Genomic DNA, 11,150 nt, shown 5'->3' with positions numbered 1-11,150 from the left:
TATACGAATAGTATTTAATATTTTTTAATACATATACATATACTTCTTCACACATTAAAGTTTATCCAAAGAAAGGTCTTACAGGTCTCGATATCGAATTTCTTTGGATATGAAGTCGTCTTTGTTAGGAAGTGTTCTACCCCATGCAGGAAGCATAAGTACAGATTTAATCTAATTTCAATTTGAATATTGGACACCAAACGAAAAATAAAACATAATGTTTAAGCTTACCAATTATAGTTTCTAATTAATAGGTTATGTAAATTAGTTGGTTTTCAAATACACACATTTTACTGGTAAGCAGATGAGAGATTGGGAGTACCATACTCTCTCCTTATGTAGCTAAGTTAACTCACACTTCCAACCGTTGAGCAAATATCCTTTTCCACTCTTCTTTAGCTCTCCACTCTCTTTGTTCCCTGTTTCTTTTTCTGCTGATGGAGGAGCTCTGCTGTCATCTCAGTTGACGACCAAGACTTCATTTTTATTAACTTTCTGTATTTGGGTTGCAAGCTATTCTGGATCTGTTCTTGACCCTTTTCGTTTTTGCTGATTTTAGTGGCTAGGAGGGTATATATTCGAGGTAAACAAATCTGGGTCGACGTGTTCTTGAAGGTTCATCTCATGGTTTGACTGATTATTTTTGCGCCAGTGAGTCATTTGGTGAGTACCCATCTATCAGTTTTTGGTTTCTCCCACTGTGTCTTTTGATTTTTATAAGAGCTGATGGTGATTTCTGTTCTAATCTTTTGGATCTAATTTCTCTTTTGTTAGTTTGGATTTGCATGTTTGTGTTGATGTTCAATGAGATCTCATTTGTTACTGTAAAGTGATTCGTTTAACTCAAATCCTTCTAATAGAGTGTAAAGGGTGTATTGCTTTCTTGATTTTGCTTCTGATGGGGATTTAGGGTACTGTTACTGGTTAATTAGCAATATGTGTCTGCCTTACAGTGAGTCTTCAGTTTACAAATGGAGGAATGTTTACCAGATGTAGAAATTGAGGCTTCTGTGGCTTTGTCTGCAAGAGTTGGATTTTCTGATTCAGTAGGACTGACTTGCTCTCTCTCCAGATCTTTGCAGGATGATAAAGAACTCATTTTTGAATTGTTTTTATATCTTTTTGTGGTTAGGAATGGGGATTTGATCATCTCGTGTTCGTGGTTGTATGAACAAGATTGATGTTAAAGGTTGCGCTTTTGGGTTTTGAATTGGGTTCTATTGTATTTGACTATGTTATCTTACAGTCTTACAATTGCAGATTCCAGTAAAATATCGAAAATCAACACATGTGAGTGTTTCCATTTGGGACTTCCTTTTGGACATGAAATTGTACCTCTTATCCCCAATCAACCTGTCTGTAAGCGGTTTTGGCTTGTTACTACAAAAATGCTTGAAAGAGAAATTGCTGCAACCGTGCAAGCAAGTTCATGCATTAATGTTAACATCACACACTGACATGAATGCTTTGTCATTGAATTCAAAGCTCATCGGTGCCTATGCAAGTTGTGGGGATCTAGGTTCTGCTGAGCTTGTGTTCCAAAGAACAACAAACCTGAATATTTTTGCATTTAATTGGATGATTTCAGCTTTAGCATTCCATGGCTACCCTGAGAAATCCATTGGGTACTTCTCTCTTCTTCAACAATCAAGAAATATTCCGAACAAGTACACATTTGCTGTAGTGTTAAAAGTATGTGTTGGTCTAATGGATCTGAACAAAGGAAAGGAAGTGCAGAGTATGATATATAGAATGGGATTTGAGTCAGAGCTATCGGTTGCCAATGCCTTGATTAATATGTATGGCAAATGTGGCAGTACGGAATATGCTCGTTTAGTTTTTAATGTAATGGTCGAGAGAGATATTGTATCCTGGACATCAATGATATATTCATATGCTAACGTGGGGAAAATTGAAGAATCCTTTATTTTGTTTGAAAAAATGAGGTTAGAAGGCATAAAGCCTAATGATTTTACATGGAATGTAATGATCGCTGGATATGCTAGGAGAGGAGACTGTGACACAGCTTTTATGTTACTCTCAAAAATGAGTGAAGAGGGGTTGACTCCAGATTTGGTTACCTGGAATGCAATGGTCTCAGGGTATGTTCAGAGCCACAGATCAACTGAAGCTCTAGCATTATTGCAGGAAATGTTGGATGCTGGAGTGAAGCCTAATGAAATCACGCTCACTGGGCTTCTGCCAGTCTGTGGGTTGATTGACTCTGCATATGCAGGGAAAGAAATCCATGGCTTAGCATATAGATTAGAGCTTTTTGCTAATGTCTTTGTTGCTAGTGCTCTCATTGACATGTACAGTCGATGTGGGAGTGTAGAAGATGCTTGGAATGTTTTCAGTTCTGTTCCTTTCAAGAATGTTGCATCATGGAATGCTATGTTAAGTTGTTATGGGAAGCATGGCAGAATAGAACATGCAATCAAACTTTTTGAGAAGATGCAGTATGAAGGAGTGCTGCCAAATGAAGTAACCTTAACTTCTCTTCTTTCTGCATGTAGTCATGGTGGTTTAGTTGAGAAGGGTTTGAAGATCTTTTGGTCCATGGAGGAGTGTTATGGCATTAGAGCAAGGAAAGAGCATTATGCTTGTGTTATTGATCTTTTGTGTCGTGTCGGGAGGCTGGAGGAGGCTTACAATATAGTCAAAGACATGGCAATAGAAGTTACAGATTCAGTTGTTGGTGCTTTCTTCAGTGGCTGTAAGGTCTATGCAAGGAGAGATCTTGCTGAAAAGATGGCTAAGGATATATTACAGATGGACCTGAAGAAGCCTGAAGGTCTTGTAGCCCTTTCAAACATTTATGCTGCTGAGGGAGAGTGGGATAATGTTGAGAATGTGAGGAACATGATGAAGGACAAGGGATTCAATAAGATGCCTGGTTCCAGTTGGTTGTAGAGGATAGGAATAGCATGATACACAGAAATAGATCTAGGAATGTGACGCCTTTTAAACTATTAGATAATGGTAAGAACGTATAAGATATACTTGCGTTGCTTTTTGCAATAGTGTTGAAAAATGATTTCACTTCCTTTTCAAAAGAACCTATGTTTCAGGAATGAGGAATGTGGTTTACATGATATAAATATACTTCCGCCCTTAACTAAATGATCTGAGTTCAATGCTTTGTGCCTTTACATTTCATAAGTTGGAAATGTTGTTCATCTTGATGGTAGCTTCAGCTACATTAAGTGCAAATCTGTGAATGCCCAAATAAAATAGAGAACCTTTGTTTTTTAAAAACAAGTAGATTAGTGCAGTCTTACTTGAATTTCTTCCTTATTTTGTGCTCCTTGGCTCAAAAAAGAATTATACTGTCACTTTGAAGTGGCCTTTAAGTTATGATATTACGCTATGAAGTCCAATTTTGGGGATTGAGGTTTAGTTTGATCGATTGACTCTGTCAAGTCCATAACTCAATAAGTTAGTATTTTACTGGTTGTTAGGTTTGGTTGTATTCTTTGTTCCATTTTTTCTCTCTTTCTTTTCTTGGATGCAATCTTGTCCCCAGAACTAGCTGTACATTGTATTGTAGAAGTAGCTTATACTGCTGAAGTGTGATCATCTCATCTATAAGCTAAAAGTTACATTGTTAGAGAAGGCATACTTTTAATTATTTAATTATCTCAATACGCCCCCTTTACATGTGATTCTTTTTATTGGGCTAAATACCTGAAAATTCCTTACACTGTGTTGAAATGTGCGACTATCTCACTGTTAGACTGAGCACATTTTTAATTATTTGATCGTATTATATCTCAATAAATTCACTGAGCAGTTGATTTCAGTTTGTGTTACTAGTTCCGGTTGGAGCCATAAACTAATTAGGACTCTTAAAATCTAATTGTTGTTCTAAAAACTTCTGTTTCAAAGTCCAATTCTACTGTCCAACCTTTAATTGTTTCTCTCAACCTTGTCCTAGTATCTGTTTTGGGAGCTGGATTGTTCCTATGTTTCTCACCCTTGATCAGCTGAGTCTTGTTACCCAGTATTACTCAGAAAGAATATAATAATTCCCTATGTAAAAGATCTTTAGGACTCCTAAAATCTAATAGTTGGTAGTGCTGACACTATTTTTTATAGCCTGTACTTGCTGAAATTCCATATTGTCTGGATTAGGTTTCAACATATGAAATCCTGTTTTCCTTAGTAAGAAAAGAGTGTTCCCAATACTGAAAAGTGTAGGAACAGGAGGAGGTAATTCTAACCTAGTTGATGTTTTTTGATTTAGCAGGCAAATGGGTCGAGGTAGAGGAAAGGGTAAGAAACTGACTGATGATCCAGGAAGTGATGAGGAAGAAAAGATCCCTCCACAGAAGAGGAGAGGAAGGCCACTCAAAGATGACATTGATGAAGAAGCAGTGGAGATGATTGAAGAGGATGATTCTGAGAGTGAAAAGCTTGGAATTCAAAACTTGGAGATCAATGGGAAGAAGAGGAGACGGAATACTCGGGTCAAAGAAAAGCATGATTCAGTAAAAGAGGAAAATGGTAATGATGAATCCAATAATGTTTTCCGTCATAGGCGGAAAAACAAGCCTCGCCGTGCTGCAGAAGCTGGTGTTAAGTGCAACTGACCACCACTTTGTTCCTGTTACACTGTAAATCACTTGCATACATTGACCTTGTGGTCATAAAGACTAGTAATTTTCTTCTTGAGATCCCTCCGAGCTAAATCTCTCATGATGATTGCTTCTTCAGATTTCATTTCATATGGGAAAAATACACAAGTACCCCCTCAACCTATGCCCGAAATTCCAGTGACACACTTATAATATACTAAGGTCCTATTACCTCCTGAACTTATTTTATATGTAATTTTCTACCCCTTTTCGGCCTACGTAGCACTAGTTTGGAAAAAAAGCCAACCAGCATTGGGCCCACATTTTTGCCACGTAGGCTGAATAGGGGTAGAAAATTATTAATAAAATAAGTTCATGGGGTAATAGGACCTTAGTATAGTATAAGTGTGTCTCTGAAATTTTGGGCATAGATTGTGGGGTACTTGTGCATTATCCCTTTCATATGCAAAGACTATATATGTTTTGCATTTGATTGTTCTTGTCTAGCCACAGGTGAATTTAATCAAGATTTAAACCGACAAAACGCCCTTCAACGAGGGAAAGCTTGATTGGAACTGTAATGTTGAATTAGTGAGGAGATGTCAATTTAATGACTTCTGAATAGCATACATGTGGAATTTTATTTCAACAAAACCTCCCTACAACATTCGAATATGAGGCCTAAGATTAACAAGTAGATTGTCTCTGTCATCTGGACATATATTTTCCTTTTTATTTTATTTTATGTTTATGAAGATCGCAATAGAATGAATGAAACATAAAATAAACTTGTAAGAAATAATGTGCGTCATGTTTTCTCCAAATAGAAAATGGTAATATAAAAATGTTCCAGAGAAAAAGATTAAAAAAAAAAAAAAAGCCTACTGCCTGCGTTTTATTCACTGTACATGGTAAGCTCAAGTACATTAACGTAATTCTAGATCACGCAAATTCAAATATTGCTCTTACATTCATTTCTTCAGCATATCCTTCCATTTCTCTGCTGACCTTCTCCACTTCATAAATTGCACACTTTTAAAACAAATTTCACACACATACAAGTTTGCAAACCATAGTCATAACGTAAAATCCTGTAATTGAATTCGTGACAATTTTTCTACTACTTCGACTTTTTTTGACTGGATATTAACAAAATATACTGTCAGAACTCAAGAAGAAAGCTTAAATTCAAGTCATATCGTTATGTCTAGCTTAAGTACAGCTTGTTTTGGGAGACATAACTTTAGGATGTCATAAGCACTATATAGTAAATAACATGTTAAAAACCACAACTATAAAAAAAATAAAATTGAATCCACAAGAATAAAGATTCAAGATATCTTCTTTGTTTTTTTAAAACTCCAATAGTGCGTAACTGCAAATGGGTGGCAAGTCTGAGTGTGGAAAGGGTTACACCTTTTATACCTTTAACAACCCGTTTCTTAAGCAGGACATCGTTGATAATATTACTTCTAATAAAAAGGTTAATAAAACACTATTCACACTCTTTTCCATTTAAACATACTTCCAACTAAAAGTAAAAGATTTAATAAGCCCCAGATTGAATTTGGGACTTTGAAAGGTAAAAGTACTAGCAAAACAAATCAACACAATATAAGTGTACATGTTCACATGTTAATGATAATACAAAGAACATAAGCTGAATTACGGGTACATCGTCAACATATTCAACACAAATTACGATATCAATTACAGCCATTTACGAGATTAAAGGCACTAATAACATGAGAGATAATAAACAAAATACATCTTGATTACCAAAACAAAATATTTTAAGTGACAGTAAAGATAGAGAAAATAGAGAGAGAGAGAAAGTACTATAGGGCTGTTGTTCCTGCACAAACAAGTAAGCACCACTTCAACTTTCAATAAGATAGGATGCAAGCACCCTAAGCTATGAATTGTCAAAACGAGACATGCACATCCATCCAAAACTATGCTTGATTGGATTGCTTTTCCTTTTTTTTAAACTTATAAGCCAAAAGTCTAAAGTAAGAAACTCTAACTTGTGGCTTTTCATATATTTTTAGCATTTTAGCTTAAACCAAGTGCTTAAAAAAGCCAGGTTGCTTGGACTCTCCGAAATTTTTGCCACACCCATTCAGATTCTACAAAATGCACTACTTTTAGAGTATCTGACCCGTACATGTAGTCATTTTTGAAGGGTCCGTGCAACATAGTTTATAAACACTTCTTAATTTACTTAAGAAACTTGAGAGCTAGCTTAAGAGCACTTAAAAAAATCAACGTAAACAGGTTCTAAAACAAAGTAATCGTCAGACCAACAATCTAATGTTTTAGGTAAATGGCTTCATCAAATTCTTCGAGGGATCTGGCTCAGCACACATTTCTGATAAACTTCAGTGGCACAAAGGAAAACAACCCAAAATATCCACAACTATGATTGAGCATGACCGAGCTAAGCTCACTAAAACACACAAATTGATCACTAGACACCAGCAAACACCATAGATCTCTTAAAAGTAAAAAGCTCGTAAACTTAAGATAGAGTGATACCTGTGAAGTAGAGTACTTACTAAGCATAGAACAATCCGAGCCTGCTACATATGTATCTATGAAACCAAACTTACAAGACACACAAAAGAACTCCGAAAGAAGGTTCTAGCTAATTCATAGTTCATAAACAGAGAAAATTATAAACTAAGACAAAGCCGAAGCTAATATCTATCTGGTCACACAGTCGTAATTAGAAGTAGCAAACTAGGGCTCTCCAAATCTTCTAGGTGGTGTCCTCTTGCTAGTGATCCAAGATATCTACTCGACCTTGCCTGAGGATGCAGTAACCAAGATACCTGAATGCAACTCCTATAAAGCTTAGGAAAATCTACCTGGAGTAAGGATGGTAACGGCCACTGCCACTATACCCTCCCCTACTTCCATATAAACCTCCTGATCCACCATAACCAGCACCACTGCCAGATTCGTAAGCAGCACCAGGGCCAGATTCATAACCAGCACCAGGGCCAGCTCCCCCATAACCACCATAACCACCTCCACGGCCATATGCTCCTAGCCCACTGCTACTGTATCCCCCACCATAACCACCAGCATACGAGCCAAAACGACTGGAATAACCAAGAGAGGGGTCTCCACGGTAACCACCACCAAATTCACTACTGCCAAAGTCTCCATATCTACCACTGTATCCATAGTCACCATACCTAGATCCAAATGACCTATAAGGAGCAGGGCCAAAACCTCCACTGTCATAACCGCTATATGAGTCAGCAAATCCTCCATAACTATCACCAAATCCACGCCCCCTAGAATTACTACCATATGCAGGAGCAGAAGCTGGGTTTGAGGGTTTCTTTGGTTCTGCCTTCTTGATCTCAACCTACAACAAAGAAGCAAGTTAACCTAGAAGTTCCACCTGCATAATAGCCTGACAGCTGAGCACTAAAGATGCATACTCAATGGAGAAACCTACAAACTTACACTCCTTGCATTAAATTAAACTACCACATATGCAGCAGCTCCTTAAGGCATATAGCTATATGTTAAAAGGAGAAGACTAGGCTGGGGATGCTATGAAAGCGCAGGCTATGAAAGCGCAGGATCCAGCTCCTTAAGGCATATAGCTATATGTTAAAAGGAGAAAACTAGGCTGGGGGATGCTATGAAAGCGCAGGATCCACTATGTACGCACGACAATCATGTCCCAGAACATTTGAGATCATGAAGAAATATCCTACAAAATTTACCTGAGTACCCATCATGTCCATCCTATTTCCCTCAGCCAGCAAATTATCAACTACTTCTTCATTGTCAAACACAATAAATCCAAAGCCTCTAGAACGCTTAGACACGTGATCTCGTATGATCTCATACTCTGTTACTTTCCCAAACTTGGAGAAAAAGTTCTTGAATTCATCTGACAATAAATGTACAAGAGACAACAGTGACAACAGTTTAAATACTTCAAGCTTAAAAAATACTACTGCAACTGCCAGACAACAGAACTAGTCAGTATCAGTATAGAACAAAATGGCACAATGTTACCTTCAGTCATGGTAGTTGGAATGCCACCAACAAATATCTTCCTTGTTTTAAAATCCTTTGAATCAGCAGATCCTTTCGGGATGGTTCTTTTAATCTCAACCTGGAAAAAGAAAATACCACAATTTTGCAAGCCACAATCTTTCAAGAACTTATAATAAGTATCAGCTGAAGCTAAAGAAAACAAGTAATACTCAGAACTCATATAAATTAATGAGACCCACCAACCAAGCTCAGAGTCTCACAAACATATGACTAACTAAATTATGTGCGCATATAGCAAGGAATCAACAATGTTCCAATTCAATTCAAATAAACTGACCAGGAAAAATCAATACCACAATTTGCAGGTGCTTCTAACAAATATGATTTTCAGCTAAAGCGTAAAACTTGGAAGTCTGATAAATAAATACAACCCCTCAACCAAGCTCATGAACTCACAACTCACCAGCATATGTACCACAATTTTACATATTGCAAGTAGTCAACAAAATTCACCATAGTTGTTTAATATTTCAACTCAAATTCGAATACAATTGAACATCATGAAAGAGCTATATAAAGCCATATAAAACTGAAGCTAAACTACTCACTTGTTTGTCATTGATAATATGGTTCTCAGCTATAACAGTGTCTACAACTGTTGGATCCGCAAAAGTGATGAACCCAAAACCTCTGGGTCTACCTGTTTGCCTATCTTTCATAATCACCGAGTCTATTATCTCCCCGTACTTCTCAAAGTACTTCACAAATTGTTCTACACAATTTTCATTAACACTCTCATCAGCAAATCAAAACCCCACTAGCAAGAAACAGTTAATACATCAAAACAAGTTTTCAAAAACACTAACCTCGCGTCGTCTCTTTCGCTACACCTCCAATAAAGATTTTTCTGTTCAACAAAAAACAAAACAACAAAAATCCCTAATCAATACACATCAAACTTCGTATGTAAAACAATAATTTGGGCAATTCACCTACATCTTTTCATAAACAGTTCATTATTTATCCAACAAAAAGAGAAGGAAAAAAAAAATAAACGAACCCCGGACTAGCGCCATCGCCGTAATCGTTCTTCCTGGAACCCATGGCTATAAGATTAGGTGTTGCGGATTTGTCAGATCTGAGAGACTGTAAACGGAAAAGCTAGGGTTTGTGGCTGTGTATTAGGATCAGTTGGAACAAAAATTAAAGTTTGGGGCTTTATGGTGCATTATATACAAAGGCTAGGGAGCTTCTAGAAACTTTCTTGCTTCCAATTTTTGTTTAGGTTTCCGGTGTTAGAATCCGATTAATTTGAATTCTTATAGACCTATTGGGGTTATTCGTTTGACTTTTGATTAAGAATTTATTAATATTGACAATTCGATATCTCTTTATATTTTGCGTGATTAGTTTGGAATTGAAACTTTTGATTAATGAAGAAGAAGGCACATTCAGTGCATTACATATTTTAGCGGGTTCATGTAATTTTTATTATGGTGTCAATAACTTTTTATTTAAAAGAATAATAGAACTAAGAGTCCGTTTGAATTGATTTTAAAAAGTAATTTTTAAGTCAAAAAAAATAAGGGAGATCTTCTTTTGATTTTTGACTTATTTTAAACGTCATTTTTTACTTTGACAAATATTTCCTAGTTAGTTTATGTCATTTTTCACTTATTTCGAGTTATTGTCTAAGTTTACCAAACATTTTTGTTAAGTCAAAAAATGATGTAAAAGTAGGTTTGATCAACTTCTTAAGACTTGTTTAGGTTGTACAAGCTGGAGGAATCACTCATGAAAATATGGTTCAGTCTTATTTCATTATTTTTATTTTAAGTTTAGCTCATAAATTATATTTGAGTGATTAGTTATCAATCAAATATTAAATTATTCGTTAATTGTAGTAAAACTTTCGTTAACTACCTAAATTAAGATCGTATTGATGCGTCAAAATCTCAAATTTTAGGTTCGTCTCAATGCTTAGTAAACTCATCAATTAAATCAATTTTGAAATCAGATGGAATTATTCGTCTTGTGGCTGAATGGGAGAAAAAGATTGGGCGACTGACGGAAGCCTGAAGCTTTAAATAATGACAATATTTTGTTGTTCAAAAGTTTAAAGGAAGAGTCAGGATTTCAACGATAAAGAGATTTTTATATATATATATATATATATAAAAGAAAAGTCAAAGAGTTCAATTATATTAGTTAAAAAAATAACTATTAATTAATACTTAATAATAAGTTAATAACTAAAAAAAAGAGAATGTGCCTAGTTAAAAAGAAAAATTAAAACAAAAAAATAGGTTGCAGGGATCGATCCCGCAAACTACAGCCCACAAAAGTAGATGGGTTATCACTGTGCCAAAGTATATTATATTCTTTGGGTAACACATTTATTATTTATACAGATATTGTATATAAATATTTAAGTATAAATAAAGTTTTCGTCGAAGTTCGTGAATAGCATGACACCTTTCAGAACCATAATAGATTCGTCCATGTAGTCGATACTTTGATCCAGAGATGTCCCTATAGTTTGCTTCA

General features: G+C 35.8%; 3 protein-coding genes across 4 annotated transcripts; 2 read left to right on the top strand and 1 right to left on the bottom strand.

Annotated features, from left to right (window-relative positions):
* Positions 1-263: 263 nt before the first annotated feature.
* On the top strand, positions 264-4,362 carry LOC107025729 (pentatricopeptide repeat-containing protein At5g59600-like). 2 transcript variants are annotated; one of them, XM_027918751.1, is made up of 4 exons: positions 264-663; positions 1,133-1,189; positions 1,261-2,982; positions 4,250-4,362. In XM_027918751.1, the coding sequence occupies exons 2-3, from the start codon at positions 1,181-1,183 to the stop codon at positions 2,911-2,913; spliced, it is 1,662 nt and encodes a 553-aa protein (XP_027774552.1). In that variant the 5' UTR covers positions 264-663; positions 1,133-1,180; the 3' UTR covers positions 2,914-2,982; positions 4,250-4,362. The 2 variants fall into 2 exon arrangements, with proteins under 2 accessions (XP_027774552.1, XP_015081965.1); XM_015226479.2 differs by having other exon boundaries at positions 4,247-4,362.
* Positions 4,254-4,592, top strand: LOC107025732. Its single transcript, XM_027918530.1, has one exon. It carries the CDS (start codon positions 4,254-4,256, stop codon positions 4,590-4,592), a length of 339 nt encoding a protein of 112 aa, XP_027774331.1.
* Positions 4,593-7,067: 2,475 nt separating this feature from the next.
* Positions 7,068-9,890, bottom strand: LOC107025728 (heterogeneous nuclear ribonucleoprotein 1). The gene is made up of 6 exons (XM_015226478.2): positions 9,664-9,890; positions 9,470-9,510; positions 9,212-9,375; positions 8,622-8,721; positions 8,324-8,493; positions 7,068-7,956 (listed from the first exon to the last, which is right to left on the bottom strand). The coding sequence occupies exons 1-6, from the start codon at positions 9,705-9,707 to the stop codon at positions 7,444-7,446; spliced, it is 1,032 nt and encodes a 343-aa protein (XP_015081964.1). The 5' UTR covers positions 9,708-9,890; the 3' UTR covers positions 7,068-7,443.
* Positions 9,891-11,150: the final 1,260 nt, after the last annotated feature.

Source organism: Solanum pennellii, chromosome 7 (assembly GCF_001406875.1).
Source record: "Solanum pennellii chromosome 7, SPENNV200".
Lineage (NCBI taxonomy): Eukaryota > Viridiplantae > Streptophyta > Magnoliopsida > Solanales > Solanaceae > Solanum > Solanum pennellii.
This window is presented reverse-complemented; position numbering and strand designations above follow the sequence as displayed.

Bases quoted from the DNA above. Each gene is read 5' to 3' on its own strand.
- LOC107025732 (XM_027918530.1), top strand. From the start codon at position 4,254: ATGGGTCGAGGTAGAGGAAAGGGTAAGAAACTGACTGATGATCCAGGA.
- LOC107025728 (XM_015226478.2), bottom strand. From the start codon at position 9,707: ATGGGTTCCAGGAAGAACGATTACGGCGATGGCGCTAGTCCGGG. The intron at 9,376-9,469 runs GTTAGTGTTTTT...AAAATTGTGTAG, and splicing joins AGCGAAAGAGACGACGCGAG to AACAATTTGTGAAGTACTTT. The intron at 8,722-9,211 runs GTGAGTAGTTTA...TTCTTTTTCCAG, and splicing joins ATATTATCAATGACAAACAA to GTTGAGATTAAAAGAACCAT.